The sequence below is a fragment of the Dermacentor albipictus genome, chromosome 10 (genome assembly GCF_038994185.2).
Source record: "Dermacentor albipictus isolate Rhodes 1998 colony chromosome 10, USDA_Dalb.pri_finalv2, whole genome shotgun sequence".
Classification (NCBI taxonomy): Eukaryota; Metazoa; Arthropoda; class Arachnida; order Ixodida; family Ixodidae; genus Dermacentor; species Dermacentor albipictus.
In genome coordinates, this window is record NC_091830.1 from 56,378,519 (window position 1) to 56,395,947 (window position 17,429).

The following is a 17,429-nucleotide window of genomic DNA, read 5'->3' on the forward strand; positions in this document are numbered from 1 at the left end:
CAATTGACAATAGAATACTTAAACAAGCTTTATGCTTTAGAAAGAAGAGCCATGTGGTCACTGCTAACATGGCGAACTCAATTCCTATAAGTAAACATGTGATATCAAAATATTCCTCCACTTACCTCCAAAACCATGATAAAAACTCATTGCCCTTCCGCTCTATGAAACACGATGATCAGCGAAGCAGTTTATGTGGGCCACTTAATGGCGAACTGCATCTCCGCCGTGGGTCGACCCGGTATTTCATTGTCTTTGGGATGGCCTCACGTATCAGGTGTGTTAAACGAGTGTTTCACTTCCACCGCTGGTCGGCCCGGCATTGCAATATCTTGGGGATACCGACGTGTGAAGACAGCTCGACGCCTGCTTCACCTCCTTTGCGGGTCGGCCCGGCATAGCGCAACATTGGAATCGGCTCGCGTATGGGGAGTGTTTAGCGCCTGCTTCACCAAGGCCGTGGGTCGGCCCGGTATTATACTATCTTCGGGATCAGCCCTCGTATGGGGAGTGCTTAATGCCTGTTAAACCCATGCCGCGGATCGGCCCGGTCTTGCACTATCTTCGGGGTAGATCCAGGTATGGGGAGAGCTTGACGCCTGCTTCACCTTCGTTGCGAGTCTGCTCGGCATAGCACAACTTTGGAATCGGCCCTCGTATGGCGATGGTTTAGCGCCTGCTCCACCCATGCCGTAGGTCGGCCCGGTATTGTACTATCTTCGGGATCGGCCCTCCTCTGAGGACTGCTTAATGCCCGTTTCACCCACGCCGCGGATTGGCCCGGTATTGCAATATCCTCGGGATCGACCTACGTATGGGGATAGCTGGACGCCTGCTTCAACTCCGTTGCGAGTCTGCCCGGCATAGCACAACTTTCGGATGCATTAATAGCAGCCAAGTTCCTGTTCCTGCACTCCAATATTCTTGTTTAAAAATCTCCCCAGGATACATTGAACGAGAAGAAAGGGAACCGACAGCCATATTATTTGTTAGCAATTACATAAGCTGCGAGCAGAGAAAAACATCAGACAGCATAGGGAAAATTAGTTGTACGTAATATTTGATTTGAAGAAATGATAAAAAATAACGGAGATGAAAGTGGATGAAAACACAACTGGCGGTATGTGAGGCACGCAGCCACGTCTTCGCATTATGCGGCTGAATCTCTTTCCCACTGAATTGCCGCAGCGGCATTTTGCCATCCACTTTTTGGGGTAATTATATTTATCTACTAGAATAAACGTGGCAATGTCAGCCAGCGCCAACACTTACGCACTTGACGGCGAATGTGGAACATCCTTTCTGAAGCATACATCACGTGTACGTTACTTTCTTGGGTGAAGGCAACTGGTTACTAAACAACACATGCTATTTAAAGGCATCAGTGCTGCCGGATTCGTGGTCTCGCTATGTAATCGTGAAGAAAGGAAACTAAGAGCCAGATTTTTTATTAGCCGTATCTGAAGAAGCCAACATAGAAGATTGGAGGAAAATACTTGGGCTTATTAATAAAGACAAGATAAATAATGAAAATGAAAGCGGATTAAAAACCAACTGCCAGCAAGTGGGGAAGAACTCACTTCGTCGCATTACGCGCTATACTCTATTGAATTGAGCTATAGTTATGCTAATTCTTGTAGTAATGCGAACACGGGCGTTGGTGCCCCACCTATTGTCAGTTGGTTTTTAATGCGCTTTTATTTCTATTATATTTACCATTTTTCTAATTGAATTAGTAGGTACAATTGTTTTCCCTTATGGTGTCCTTGGCAGTCTTTGTTGGCTTCTAGATATGCCCAGTGTGCGTCATGTTTCTTTGACGTAAGGCGTTGAGATACACTGCTTTCTGAATTTTTAATATTGTATTCTTTGTATGTAAGCATTCATACCACTGCATATCATTGGTTTCTCTTATGTTACATGGCAGGAGTTACGCCATTATTTTCTCTATGGCCATTGTAATCAGTTTTATCGGAGGACATTGATTCAACTTCAATACTTGTCTAAATTTTAATGTTATGCGTTGCAATTGATGACTGGTGCTGTAGAAAACCACTCTTGCTGCAGTGCAGGAGTGAAAGCACAGTTTGTAGTCCAGCCTCCTTGAATTGTGCTTGATCCTGCGGAGAAGTTTCTAGGCATGAACATTCGCTGTTCGCAGTAACTCAGTTAACATCGAGTTTTGCCGAGTACGAGGCCGCGGCCAGATCACCTAGCACTGCAGCAGCTCACCGATGTGGTGAAATACCAAAACGATCGGGGGCTAGAATTTAGGTTCACGTTAAAGAACCACGGGAGGTCAAAAATTTAGGAAGATACGTCCGCGTCTTCTTTGAAACCCTCTGCGTTATTCTCAGGCGTGAAATATCGATGCGATGGTAAGCACAGCTTGCACGTAATGTAAAACCATGTTTAAATAAAGCTGAAGGCCTATCATCACATGTTTGTATAGCGATTATTCTATGAACTTACATTTTTTGGCTTCGCGGCTTATGTTGGCGGCAATGAAATGTTAGTCTATGCTGTGGCTAACCGTTGGCTGAGGTTACGTCCGCATGGAACAGCCGAAGAGAACATAAACATTATTTTCCACCATGCATTTGGCAGAGATGTGACTATACTTTCTCTAATGCACAAGTAAACTATTATCCATCATCGTCGCGTTCGTCGAGAGCGGTCATGTAGAAGTGTAAATTGTGTTGCGGTGTTTTATTAGCCTACCACAGGACCACCGCGGGACCCTGATTTCGTGCGTCACACGCAGGGTAATAAAATCATGTGTGGAGGGCCCAGGGCACCCCGGAAAACGATAGTCCCCCCCACCCCTCCTCTTCGAGATATGTATGTGCCTGGTGGATACTTGGTACAAAAAACACACGTTCCCATACCCATCTGTTCACTTTCACCACAACATCGCGAGCCCCCTCCTGGAAAAACAAATCTGGTCACAACACTGACGCAAAGCGACACATATTAGCGATGAATCGGCAACTGTTTAAGCAGGTGTCTACTGACGGATGTTGCATTGATTACGGAGTGAGCAATAATATCATCGAGGCAACCATGTTTTCTACAGTTAAAGCCACTACGGTTAAAAGCTACAAAATCCATGCGGTAGCTATGCCGCTCTGGCGCTGCACTGCTGAGCGTGAGATTGCGTGTTTAGTTCCGGCCGCGGCTGCCGCATTTCGATGTGGGCTGTAATGGAAAAACGCTCCTGTACTATAATTAAGGTAAGGTTGGAGAAGGTCGAGTAGTCATAATTCACAGGGGGTGAACTTGGAAGGATTGGTAATCCATTTCACCTCAGCAAAGCGCGGTACTGACGCGACTTCGTCTGAGGTGTTCATCTTGCATGTTTCATCGTCTGTGTCCCGCCAGCAACGCATTTTAGCTCATTCAAATGATTAAATCTCCCTCCAATTCACCACTTTAGCGTGCCTCATAATGAGATCGTGGTTTTCCTACGTAAGAAGCTAAAATGTAGCTTCTGTAGGGCTACGCATTATTTCAATTCGCTTATATCATGGAGCGCAGCCAAATGACTTAATAGGCCTACAATATGCGGCATGTGACCACATGTGAATACACCGTCCACCAGGCTAGTAGAGCTCTCTTGGCACGTTCGTCAAACGCTGCTGAAATAAACAATTGTAGCGAGCGTAAGCACAAGCCATAATTTACAGCGACTCATTTAATTTAGCATACTCATCATTAATCACGCTATGCGACCAATCCTGGTATTATATCAGCCGCGAGATTTTGCCGCAGCCGTTGATGAAGTGCCTCAAGGATGAAAAATACTGTCTCGTGATCAAACTTCAGCAGGTGTGACGTATGCTGCCACATTCTATATAGAGCAAAGCTTACGTCGTATTGTTCACGCGCATTTTCTTATCTGGCTCAGGGACGCTACTAACGAGGGGCTCTGCAATGCAGCGCACCTTCGAACGCAACCAGTGCTGTAGTGGGTAAAAGAGGCAAGCTGGCCTTCTGCGCCACTGGTTGGGGTACCGTACCTCCCCTTGAGGCGCAGATGCGACCGTCGACGTCGTTACTAGGTGGCTGAAGGCACGCGCTACGTAAAATCATCCCTCCTGTCTTATCGCGGCTTTACCAACGCCCTCTGCAGAACATAAGGCCTCCTCGCTGTACCCTCTCCCATTGAGCTACGTCACGGAAAAGAGGCCCACATAGAAGTTCCGCGCAGCGTGCTACGAAGTTACAAGCGGCGCGCCTGTATTGAAGATGAGACGCGGAAGACCGAGTGGACGACGACGACGATAACAATTCGATTAGTCCCGGAAACCCTGCGGCTCCTTGGATAGCTTTGGGGTTCGAAAAATCCTGGCATGCTGCGATATGCTACCCAGTGCAATTTTTTTCTGGACGTGAACCATGCATGTAGTCTCTGTGCTTGTGCTGCGATTGCGGTTGTGTATCCGGCAAGCCTTCATAACCGCAGAATGTGGATTATGTCCATACCAGGATATGCCCAATAAGTGCTGCGTGCCCAATTGATGGAGCAATCACAAATCAGGGCCGAAAAATTATGCGTTCATTTTTCCGCAAGATCAATCCAGAATATTGGGTGCCAATGCTAAGGCAAAGAAGAGAATAGCTGGCCTACTGCGGAATAAGGCAGGTGTTTCTTTGTAAATGGTTGCACGGATGTTTTGTATCTCCATTGCTAAGCTCATTTGAGGTGTTGTAAATATGGCGACTGCGGTACTGTATGTAATAATGCCTAGAAAGTGAAATTATTCCTTTAGAGCCTAATCTAGACTTCAATAACTGCATGTGTCTCGAATGTGAAGATGGGCACAAAGTAAAATTGTCATAAGATATGTGTCATGGTGCAGTGCTAGCATTCTGTTGAAGAACTTTTGCGGTAGCGTGAACGGCAAACTCTTTGACGTCAGTGATAAATCAAGGCAAAGAAGCTACTCTGAAGAGGGCAGCACAGGCTCCCCGTCATCATTTACCCGAATTCGTTCGCAGTCGTAAGGTTGAACCGTTTCGTTTTTTTTATGGACGGGCTTTTTAATAATGCCGCGCGTAAATAGTTTTCCAGAAATAAAATAATCATGGAATACCCTCTGTTCTCTGCGGGCCATCTGCTCAACTATGCCTAAAAAACAACAACGGCACTCTGGTTAACATTCCCCATAAAGGCGCGAACCCGTATCCCCAAGCACTCTGCCGGTCTCTTATCCGTGACGTCACTCGCCCATCGCTCAGGCCTTCTCTTGTCTAGGTGGTGTTGGCTTTACGCGTCCCCTCGCCCTATATACGGCAAATGATCCGTATGCGCAGGCCGTCTTCCCCCCTCAACCTCGCACTGCTGCGGGAAAAGTCGCATGAGCCATCGCTCTTTGATGGCACCGCCCTCACACAGCCGAAGGGGATATATTCGGTGACAAAGCACGAGTAGCAGCAGCATAAGCAGCAGTAGGCAGCTACTACAGTCATATAAATCTGAGACGGCTCGCAAAGGAAGTTTCGCTTCAAAAAAATTGGAGGACGCTTAAGCTTCGGCTTCAAGAGTGCAACACGATAGGGTTATAGCTCCCTGTTCGAACCGCCCACTCATTCGCGCGGCATGCTCTTGACGAGACGAAGGGGAGAAGGGGGCGAGTGGCATGCCACCTGTCGGGGCAGCACCGTACATTGCCAGGAGAGGGTTTTCTGCACTTGCTGAAAGATGGCTCTGCGTGTGCGCCAAGCGAAGTGGAAATGTAGCGGAAACCTACTTCGCTACTTCTTTAACGGCGACTTCTGTAATTTACATGTTCATAAATACAGATATACACCACAGTATACCTTCTACGGCAGGTTTCTAAGGCAAAATCGAGTTCACTAGAGGCGCTTTTGTCGCACTTTCAACCACCCAAGTCATGGCTGAGTGTGTAGCGTCTCCGTCTCGCACTCCGGAGACCCTGGTTCGATTCCCACCCAACCCACCTTGCAAGCTGTTTCCATTTATTGATTGCCTTCCGCTATTTTATCTCACGGCCGACGCCGCCGACACCGACGACACCGGCTTTTCTGTGGCAGGAGCTCGTTAACGCTGTCGCGGTAATATGATTCCCTGGCTGTGTCTGAGCTGTGCATTAGCGCGACCGCTTTCCGAGGGAGCAGATCGCTTCATGTACGACACGAAAAGAACGAAACGCGGCCGGCAAACTAAAATCAGGAAACCCAATAAGAGTAATATCTAGCGAGTGCGATGTAACGCCGCTGCGCGCCAGGTCGCTATAGGTGGCACGAACCCTTATTCAAGAATATGAGCTGAAGCCCTGACAATGTAGCACGATTTTGAGAAGGTGGCAACAAAAGTGTGTGCATAACCTAGGCCTAATAACAGCACTGCACCATACCTTCCTAACGCAAGCGACGCGCTCCTTCGCCCAAGTCTCACAGTGCTGTGTACAAAAGCGCCAGAAAATGTCGGAGCTGGCCATGTTGGCAGAATGGCGTGCGGGGTGGGCGCAGTTATGCGCCTGTTTTGTGTCTGCATGTGCATGTGTCGGCGTGCGCGTGCGCGCGCGTGTGTTTGTCTGAGACAGCGAGAGACTTCCAAAGCAACAGATCTACTACAACGTAGCTGCATCGTGGAACGTAATCATCAGTGCATGCTTTAAGGCAGAGATCAGCTTCCAGTACTTTACAATTTACGCGAGAACAGGTGTGGCTGAGTATTGTTCGATCGCCTATGACTAAGGCCGCAGTGCTATATAGTGCGATCGTTCATAAATGAGTTGAAATAGTGGGCAACCGTAAATGACGGTGTGATTGTTGCTCGGCGTTCTTTCTCCGCAGCACCTACGCGGTCGACATTGTAATTGCCATCAGTTCGGTGGGATCGATTGGTTACGAAACTTGTAATGCCTTGCCGCCCACCGCGTTGACGTCCACTTCCCCGTGTTACGAAGGCCTGGTGAGTATTGTTATAGAATGTAAGAGGCTATATTCGTCGCTTTGTTGAACATATTTTTGCCTTACATATCGGCGCCTAACCACATCCCATCAGCGCGGCGTTCGGGCAAGGAAGATGAATGGTCTGGAATCTGCATTATTAAGGTTTCACTGTCTTGCATTTAGGTAGTGAGCCCACCGAACACTTTAGAACCGATCAATGAGAACTACAGCTAGCCTTGGTCTAAAGAGAGCAAACAAATAGAGATTGTGATAAAAAGGAAACCTTTAGGAATGCTTTCCGTGTCCTTGTTTCTTGTTGTCGTCTTTCTGTTTCTCGCTATTAATCACTTTTGATTTTGAAGACTGTTTTAAAGACAGCAGAGGGAAAGACAAGGCTCCGGGTAAGGGACAACGCGTAAATCGAGAGTGATTGGGAATATCTAGCCTAATGAATTACTGCATAGAAACAAACGAATATTATCGGCTGTCCAATGGCAATTGCAAAAGCAGTGCAGTATAGCAGTGTAATTTACTTCATTATTTAAGATTACTGGAGACAACCATGACAGAAAGAAAAACAAATGTCAGAGCAGTCAGGAAGTCAAAGGTGTTTCGCGAAAGGTACTGTGCCTTTCGTAATAAACGTTGTCTACACGTCTGCTTATGGCTCCTTTCAGTTACATCACTGGCACGTCGTGTCGCCTACAGCCAGTTACACCAGAGCCACAATACAGACAGGCCTATCCTTCGACCTGTCCACACTGGTGTACGAGCTTGTGGAGAGAACATCCTCACTCAATGAAAGTCTTTCCCGCCCATGCAAGACATCGAGGAGGACGAGTCGAGATGTGGCAAGTCTCTTTCAGGGTCACTCAAGTTCAATTTTCGCACTGAATCTGGTACCTATTTTGACCCTTAATTGCCCAAGGTAACAAATATTTCCGCGGTTCGGACGCCATGAAAATGTGATGTCTCTCTTTCTTTATGCGTTTAACGAAGGCAAGTGAGAAATCTCCTCTGGGGACATGACTAGAAGCAGGAGAGTGCCTGAAGAACCTGTGCCACCCTACAAAGTCGCTGTTTACGTAAAAAAAAAATGCTGGCAAGGTTCAACAATGTTTTACAGAAAACAAATTTAAGTATGTGCAGCCGAAAGACAATAAGATCACTTGCAATGCACTGTCTTAAAAAAAGAAACAATGGCTAATAGACAAGATTCAGGAAATCCATCCAAGTCACAGAAAACAATCGAGGCATTCTAAGTGTAGAAACAACACTACAAACATGAGATATGTGCGTATTGAGGAAGAATGATATATGTACATGAGTCGTTTACTAACTTTAGTAAAAGCGCTTGCCATTTTGTAACATAGACAACACACTGGTGAGTCCTGGATGTGTAAAACAAGCCCTGAAAACCTTGGGCATAGTTTATAGCAGTGTTTTTGATATCCTGGAGAAATGTTTATGTTGTTAACCGTTACGAAGACCAAGTAGAAGTGAAAACAGTTCAAATATAGCAGTAACAAGTACGGGATTTCATGTTTTTGTTAAAGTGTGCTCACAGTAATCTTAAACTACTTGCTAAGAATTGCCAAATTGCCAAATTGCCGCCATAACCTGTGCACCTACATTCATGCGCACAGAGCACTTTTTAGAATAAAAGAAATCAACGGGATATGCTATCTATGTGTGTACTAGATGGAATTATGTGCTTAATTTTCGCTTGTGTTGTAACTTATGCCCTTTTGTTCTAACTTGTGCTCTGTTATTCTAAAAATGATGTATAATAAATATATGTATGCCCACCCCTTATGTAATGCCCTTATGGGGCTTTTAAGGTAACAAAATGAAATGAAGAAGTTGTTTAAATTTCATTTCATGTGTGATTGTGTTTGGGCATTACGCGGTTAAGTTATACTGAAGGCACTACATTACATTTGAAGGCATTACATTTGCAAGCGTAAGCACTGGCACGATTAAAATTTTCAAAATTCCTCGAACCAGCTCGAACTTATTCTAGCCACAATACTCTCAGCAAGGTTTTGTTATTGCGGCATTTTGCGTGACTTTCAGTTCTATAATATATTGGTAGATGCTTTAGAAGTTTTCTTTTGTTGATGTACACATGCACGTCTTCATATTTTACTATGAGCATGACTTGCTGTTCAATTGAAACCACTTCATTACTTGCGTGTTGATTAGAGAGATCGAAATTTCCCATTTATGTGTGTTAAACTCATCACCTAGATTCGTCCCTGAATTGGCACCTATACGCGCAATTATCGGGAGATACCTTTCGTTGTCCGCAAGTAGACGATATTTTCTGCGCTCCTCCTCGTTTGTACCAGTAGCAGCTAGTCTCATGGAGTTTCCTACAATAATTCCTAGAGGGAATGTGGCTGATGGGAAGTACAACGATCGGTCTGATCTTCCTTCTTGTGTATTCAGACGTTCTTGAGGATCTGTTTATTAGGCTTTATCCGACTTCATTGCCCGAAATTTCAGAGCAGTCTATGCTTTTCTAAGTGCGGAATACTCACTCTGCGACAACAATTGCTAGTAATTGCAGCAGTTCAACCTGTCCAGGTTGCCAAATTCAAATGTGCTTAAGGTCCCAACGTGCTGGCTTGCCTGTCAGAGAGAGAGAAAATGATTTATGAAAGGTAGGGAGGTTAACCAGGGCCTGTCAGAAGTTCATAAGGCCATACTATGGCCCCTTGTCGATGCAAGCGCCTGTGACCTAATGATTTGAAAGTCGTGCTCATGTGCTCCGTAGGGATGCTGTTGTCAAATCATCTGTGAGACAATGTTAGTAAGATTTATCCATTTTTTATCCAAACTACTTTGTCGAAAATAACGACGTTAGAAAGTCAGGAAGCCGCCTGAACCCAGAAGGACGAAGTTTTGGGAAATCCATCCACTACTCATGATTGCCATGCTCTCTGAACCACCCTGCTTGCAGCTCCCATAGACACATGCGCCGGACTTCCGTCAAGTAATGGTATTAAACTCTAGGGCTAGTAGGTCGCACATGCTTCGCTACACTTCGCTCTCCATAATAAAATAATGAGCAAACATTCACCGTGACTATTATCCGTCCTAGTTGTCGTGCTTGCCTGGCTGCTATCGTCTTGTTCAGAATAGCGAAAGGAAAAGGAGCGAACGGCTTTGTAGTTTGCACCAGGCTCCCTGGTTGGCTGGCCCCACGGGTGTCTGATTTAAACCGGCCCATGGAGCACGCCCTATTTGAATATACTTGTTTCTTGGCACAAACCAGGAGGGGTCGCCAGCAGATGGCCCTAAGTTTCGAAAGTACAAACGTTTACTCAGGCTATGTAGGCGGCGCCATCTGGTGGAGCCTAAGCTGAGCTTGTTGCGCAGGCATTGTGCATCGAGCAGTTTCGGAACTGGAACTACCCACCTCATCACACCAGGCTATTCGCGTAGTGTAGCAAGATCCGTCAGAGCCAAATCCCAGTGTTCTGTGGAAAACAGTTCCTTAATTTAGTACTTGCAGCGTTAATTTTTTAATCTTGAACATTTATGCAAATTAGACGGCTGAGAAAAATACCGTGTATTTGCTGCATAGCTAGAGCGGCCGACATCATCACTTCAGTCGCGTCACCGTTTAGCACAGAAAAATATTTTTAAACCTTGGCCAAATTTTTCTGGGACTCTCTTTATATGTTGTATTTTTTAGTCTGTTGCTACCTAAAAAAGTGTGGAAAGATTCTATATAGCTCACAAATATGTATTTTTTTATTTTACGGTCACACTCCCTAGCTGGTGTCGCATGTGTACAGGAGATAAGCCGGTGTTCGAGGTGCATTTGGACGTTTGATTGCATTCGCGTTCTCTGCCTATTCTGTGCAACAGCTGAAGAACTGGCCTTTTATATTCGGTACTTTTCTATCTGGACGCATGTGTATGGGTGTAACTAGCGCTTGTTATGCATATATAATTTCAGCTCTGCGCAAACGGTGACTTTAGAAGCAAGGCCAATAATTACTTGGGCGATCAAGTATCAGCGTACGGTGTTCTATCCGATGCATCGAAAGTCGTCTTAATGAGCGAGTACAACGACTCAGTGACTTTCAAGGTCAGTATTTAGAAACTTTAGGCCTGTCTTCCTTCTTGACTTCTGCGCATGCCCTGAAATATTTGTTTGGCAGTTAACTTGTATAGCGTTGTTGCAGCACCTTGGAAATGTTGAGCGCTGGGTGCACTTGTTCCTTAGAAACTTTGCTAATTAGAATAAATTTAATGCTAGTTAGAATAATACTTTCTTGGGAGTGGCGTAAAGAAAATTTCTTCCCGTGCTCTTCTCTTGTTTCGCTTCCGTCTGTTAAAGTGTATTAAGCTTCACCCTAAGCATGGTAAAGAAATGATATTCGTTGCATTGAGATTTCTCTTGTGTCCTGCAGTTTTCCAAGGCTCGCCCTGGTATCCAGGTGGCCCTCGTTGCTTGTGCCACCGTTTCCTGGCATTGCAGTTTGCTTCTCGCCTACGTTGCGTTATCTTCGCTGCATTCACAAAGCAATAACATAAACCAGATTTATTGAGCCATTCTAGTTGTGAAACAGAAACAGGTTACGCGAGCGTCTTCAATCTTGAGCGGTCTACGTAATTGGAAGGAAGTCATTCTATGTTCGCTTGGAACCGAATGTCTTTCATGTATTCCTAAACTGTGTTTCGGGGCGAGAAGGGTTTGGAGATATGCTGCGGGGTAACATGGGGTAGGTCGGATGAACGTAAATAATCCAGAGCGCTCGTCGGATCGCACGGTCCCGATGAATGAAGTATTCTTGGTTTGTTAAATTGCACAGCTTACGCCTCCTCGCTAAGGTTGCTCAAGCATTCAGCCTTGTGCTGGAGCTGTGATTGCAACTGTTTGTGAAATTCGTTAGCAACAGGTCTAACTAGAGCTTGTTTCTTTGTGGTTCTTCGTCTCTGTCTGTTTTCCGGCAACCCAGACTTGATACCGCAGACTTGATCGATACCGCGTGTATTTGTTGTTCGTGGAATTGGCGTTTATTCTGAGTCTGCCGTGTGCGTGTTATTTTGTTTGTTTGTTAACGCGGCGCTGTTCATCAAGTGGTATTGCATTTGACTGTACCATGCCATCCTCCTAATACCTATTTGAAAGGATTACTTTCTGCAGCCTCGGTTTAGTGGTATATCTTCACTTTGCGGTTGGAGCCTGGTGCTTTGTTTTTCTTTTCGATTTTCGTTTTTCTTCATTCTACTTTTATTTTTGTTTCATTGCCTTGAAGATTTCACTTCATTAGGATTGCTATGTTCGACTTTTCATTCTCGCAGTACGATCGTGATGATGTGTCGACTTCGGTTGTTCCGTGTGTGTCTTTAGTTTGTCTTGTAGTTTCGGTTGTTTTGGTTCTCGTAGCTTCACTGGTCACGTGTAATGCTGTCCTTGCTCGATTACCTTTACTTTCTGGGCAATTTTAGTATTCCTTGTAGCATGGCAGGTCCTTCTTTTGCTGTTAGCCGCACGGCATCCTAACAAAAAATCGTGATGTTTATGGTCGGTGCACATGTTCAGAGGGTTTCTCGTGGCGGGAATGTTCTGGAATTTTCGCTGTCATTGTCCGCGAAGTTATCGCATACCATTTGTGATGGCAACAGCTGCTAGTTCTATGTGGCCCCACGCAGCTCTTACATGCATCGCTACAGGCTTCTGTGTTGAGGCCACAGACTTCGCTCCAGAAGCAGCAGTGCGTTGGCGCCCCATGTCCGGGTGGTTGTCGCTGCCGCCGAGCCTGCATACTCGCCTCGTAAAGCGGTACTCGAAGGAGACCTTATGGGCCTGAATTATCGTTGAGAGTAGTGCCAGTCGCTTCATCTCCGATTTAACTAGTCAAACTTCGCTCAACTCATTCCATCTGGTTTTCGCTACGCGCAATGCCTTATTTATTATTTTTTTGTACGGCTGCATCGCTGTGTCGCATCGTTTGGTCGGCTACGTATACCGAAAGCCGGTGTGCTTTCACAAGCATCTGGGTGGCCCCAGTGCTTTGAATCTTTTTTTCTCCTGAAAGTTTCGGCTACCATTAGTTTGGTTGGCCGTGAGACGTTCCTTGTGCCTAGTAAGAATTCTAAGCCGACCATGCGCTGCATGGATGACTCTAACGCTGTCATCACCCGCTCTTGAAACCACGGCGCTGACAATCTGGTCAATTTAGAAGTATCTGTCCTAAAGATTAAAAACAAGAATCCATTGCCATTCCACTTTGTGAAGGTGGATGACCGGTGATGTGTATATGGTCCAAAATATGTTGGCAATAAATATGGTGACTGGCAATAAGCGACACATGCCACAAATCATTTCATTTATTCGTAATATTGTTGCTTTTGTTTAATTACATACTGAACGCTTTCTTCATTTTTATACTTTTGTTTGCTTTTTTGGATTTATTATTAGGACACCAAGGTCACTATAGCTTCATGATCAATGTTATCTGCTGCGAGCACCTCTGTGGCGATACTGGAAACTTTCTTGGCAAATATGAGCTCTATGCATGACCGATCAAGTGTCGTGGGTGCACTTATGTTTGTGTAACATTGAATGCCGAACCTTTCGAAGAGAAACTGCACGGAGCACTTTTCGTCTGGCCGAGATGCGTCCATGTTAAAATTACCACCAATTACGATGGTTTCGGAGCCGGCAGAAGTGATCCAACTAACGGTGGATACGTTTGGCGCGTCCAACAGTATCTTTGTCCGCATTAAGTGCGGGCCACCGTCGTCGCGCATATTCCCACTTCTGTTCACGACGTGTTCTTCGCAACCGCGCTGTTCTTCCGTAGTCTCCAACGTACCCGGCCTAGCGATTGTACGGGTGGAAGGGAACTGAGATAAGGTAACGTGATTTGCCTATGAGCCTGTGACGTCGAACCGCCATCCGTACTGAAAAGCATCTATTGCGGTTTTACGTTTTACAGAGGAGCTGTATGCGGCTAGCCGATTCACACATCCGCCTGTCAGTCGACTAGGCCGTTAATGCCTCCGGTGCAATCACGATAGCAAGGCCTTAAAGCAAAATAAAGAAGAGAAAGAGAGGCACCATATTAGGTGCGCCAGTAGTGACGTCGTTGCTGTTTCTCTCAGGTTGCTGAATGGGTAGGCCACGCGCCATACATATTTTAGAGGAGCAGGCAGCTTTCGATCAGCCATGCCGCGACCAGAATCTGGAATGAGCTTGTCTCCGCCGCGCCGATGCTGCAGCACGGGCAAAGGAACAGGCTCGTGCAGCCAAGCACAAGCAGCAACTGCCCACTGAAGAACCGGCAGCCTACAAAGATGTTGATACTAAACCGTCAGTATTAACCCAGTGGTAAACACCGGTGCCGCACTTTTCCGCATCACTGGTTAACCACATGCACGAAGTGCTTGGGCGGTGATTTCTTTATTTACACAACTTTTTTTGTCGCAATACGTTTTGACACTTCTCGCGAATGACGCAGTTTGCGCATATTGGGTGATACGCCTTTACTTTACGCTTTATCTATTTTAGCTGTGGAGAAACTGCCTTCTCTTTTGCATACGCACCCTCACCGCCAGACGCTAGCGCACAACAGCTCCACTGTAAAAATAATTTATATTTTGGGGGGTTTTTCTGTCCGCTCATTCTGGTAGGAAAGATTGCTACGGAGATCACCTATGTTGCATTAAGCCTCCTGCACGCGCTATTGGCGCTTGCCTCAGACCGTAGCTTAGCCGCAGAAAGTACTGACGACTCTTTGGCATGGTGGTGGAAGAAGTGAACAGCGTTCGCGTCTGGTCGCCATGTCCATACCAGCAGGTACTTCAGTTTACGTCGCGCCTAGGAGACCTCAGGAAGGCATGTGACAACTTGCTACAACGCTGGCTGCGTCCGAGTACCAGATGCGAGATCGCGGAAGAATAACGCTTTCCGAACCTTGGCTTGCGCTTACATGATTAGGTGGCACCACGCTTTCGTCAGCGGTCGTCTGCTATGCGAAGGGATAACGCCAAGTTAACCCCACTTTTCTTGGCGACGTAGGACGCTTGCGCGATCTCAGCCCCATGCATTAGCTTCCATCGCTGCAACCCTACGGACTCCTAGCAAACCCTCAACTTCGAGCTGCAACAGCACGATGTCAAAAACAAAGTCGCAGTTTCGCCCAATAGGCGAAGCATCGATCGCGATAGCAAATTAGTGGACAGCTCTACGAAGTAAACATAGTAGACTCATCGGCCGTATAAACTCGTAAGCATAGGAATACTAACAAAATCAACAAGCATGGTGTCGTGCTCGCACGATCCAACATGTATACATCTCACGCGATGACCATGGAAACTCGCTTTGAAAACGCTGCAATGAGGAAACGCGGCAGCAGCATTGAGCGAATTGGCCTTCGTTCAGCAGCTCTCATCAGCGCGAACTATGCTGTGCCGCGAAAACTCATTGTAGAACGGGCCAACTTGAACCGCAGTTGAATAAAGCTTGTTTCCCAACACATCAAGTCCTTTATTAGGGACAAGTACAGAAAAACTCTTTTAAATTGCACCTCAAATGCCACCCCCACCAACTCTGTGGAGTGTGCCACAGCAAACAGCGCAACTGCGACAGTCACTTCGAGAACACAGGGAATACAGACAGTGGAATGTGAAGCAAGCCACTGCACAAGTGCAACAGTCAACACAAGAACAGTTGGAACACAGACAGCGGAATATGAAAAGAACCGCAAAGCAAACACAACACCAAAAATGACATCAACCACAGTGCAAACAGGCACAATGGCAACAGACAACAGAAAACCCGCCACCGAAGTCTACACACAGACCACCACACGCCTGCCTACACACACACAAACTCAAATAGAGACCGAGATCGAATTAAGCCAGGCATACGATAATAAACCGGCCGAACAGAAAACACCCCACGCAAATCTGCCCACAAAAAGACAAGTAAATGACAGATATCGCATATCAATTGCTCTTCAATGCCACGAAGCACTGAATTCCTACAGGCTGGAAAACATACCAAAAAACATGTGAGCTACACCTCCCATCTGAAAACCTACACAATCTGCACAGAGAAAAATATAATTCCTAAAGGTCTAACACTCAAGGCTGTACCCGCTCTAGGAACACTCCCACCACACCATCGTGCAAACTGGCAAACAACATTACATAATGCCTCATTTTCACTTTTGAATATCATCAAAGAACACTGCGAAGAGCAAATCGAAACTTTTAGCCACAGACTTCAGACCATAACCCTGACACTAAATGATAAGAGAGATTTAGAACATTACGACGAAAAACATTCTAGAAAACTGGTTCAAAACAAAGGAAAAAAAGCAAACTTTAATCAAAAAACAACCTTCCAGCCAAACAGCCACCACACGCAGACAAGAGGGACCTCGAGTTTAGAAGTACCAGGTAGGAAGGAAACTTCCACAGAACTAAACCGCTCCAATGTTGTAGACATTTCAAAATCATTAGGTCAAAAAGAAATAGATGTACTCAGCAAGGGCCTAAACTTTTGTCCCACGAACAACACAATAAATGAATTCGAGCTTCACAAGGACCTCTCCGAATTCTCCCGACGAAAGGGTATCCGACACTTTTTTGCAGAAACACCAGACACCCGGGCGACACCACTTAGAGCCCAATCCACTTGGACTCCCGAACCAGAAAAAGCGATGGAACTTGACATATACCTTAAAACTGTCACTAAAGAAATTATAAACCAACCGAAGACATCTAAGCGACCGAAAAACATAACTGCGTCGGAGAGTCATATCATTTGAAATCTGAGTTGCCGGAATGACATTGTTATTAAGGAAGCAGACAAGGGTGGAAGTATAGTTATTTGGCCAATAGAAAAATACAAGCACGAGGCTTCCAGAGTACTAAACAACACAGAACATTACCGCAAACTAGATAACGATCCGACATTGTCCTACACAGAGACAATTACCAACAGGCTGAAATCCCTTTTGGCTGATGAATTGATAACTCCGTCAGAATACAAATTTCTTAAACCAAGCAACAAAACTGCCGGGCGTTTTTACCTCGTTCCGAAAATTCATAAAATTCCATCCGCTGAACTATACACTGCTATTATCCCAGGCCGTTCGATAGTATCAAACAACAACACCCCGACAGAGAGCATCTCCACATTCCTTAACCACTACCTTCGTGACTTGCCAAAAGCACTTCAGTCATTTGCTGAGAATTCAGTCACCTGCTGAGAATTATAGAGGACATTAATACTAAAGGCACACTGCCCTACAACACAATTCTCGCAACACTAGACGTCACAGCGCTGTACAACAACATTCCTATCCCTGATGGTTTATCTTCGATAAAACAAACGCTGCCTAAACACAATGCACAACACTCTACTGAAGTCTACTTGTCTCTCCTTGAATAAGTTCTAACACATAACTACTTCGAATTTGAAGAGAGTTACTACCTACAGATACATGGTACAAGCATGGGTATGCCTTTTGCAC

The 17,429-nt window shown here is 45.7% G+C and overlaps 1 protein-coding gene across 4 annotated transcripts in view; it reads left to right on the plus strand.

The window, feature by feature from the left end:
• Positions 1 to 17,429, plus strand: part of LOC139050397 (uncharacterized) — an 84,260-nt gene that overhangs the window by 59,571 nt on the left and 7,260 nt on the right. For 3 of the 4 annotated variants that reach the window (XM_070526698.1, XM_070526701.1, XM_070526700.1), the window contains 3 exons: positions 6,823 to 6,940; positions 7,599 to 7,772; positions 10,892 to 11,023. In XM_070526698.1, the coding sequence (XP_070382799.1) occupies positions 6,823 to 6,940; positions 7,599 to 7,772; positions 10,892 to 11,023 (424 nt within the window). The remainder of the gene's footprint in view (positions 1 to 6,822; positions 6,941 to 7,598; positions 7,773 to 10,891; positions 11,024 to 17,429) is intronic. The other variant, XM_070526699.1, reaches the window with a different exon arrangement.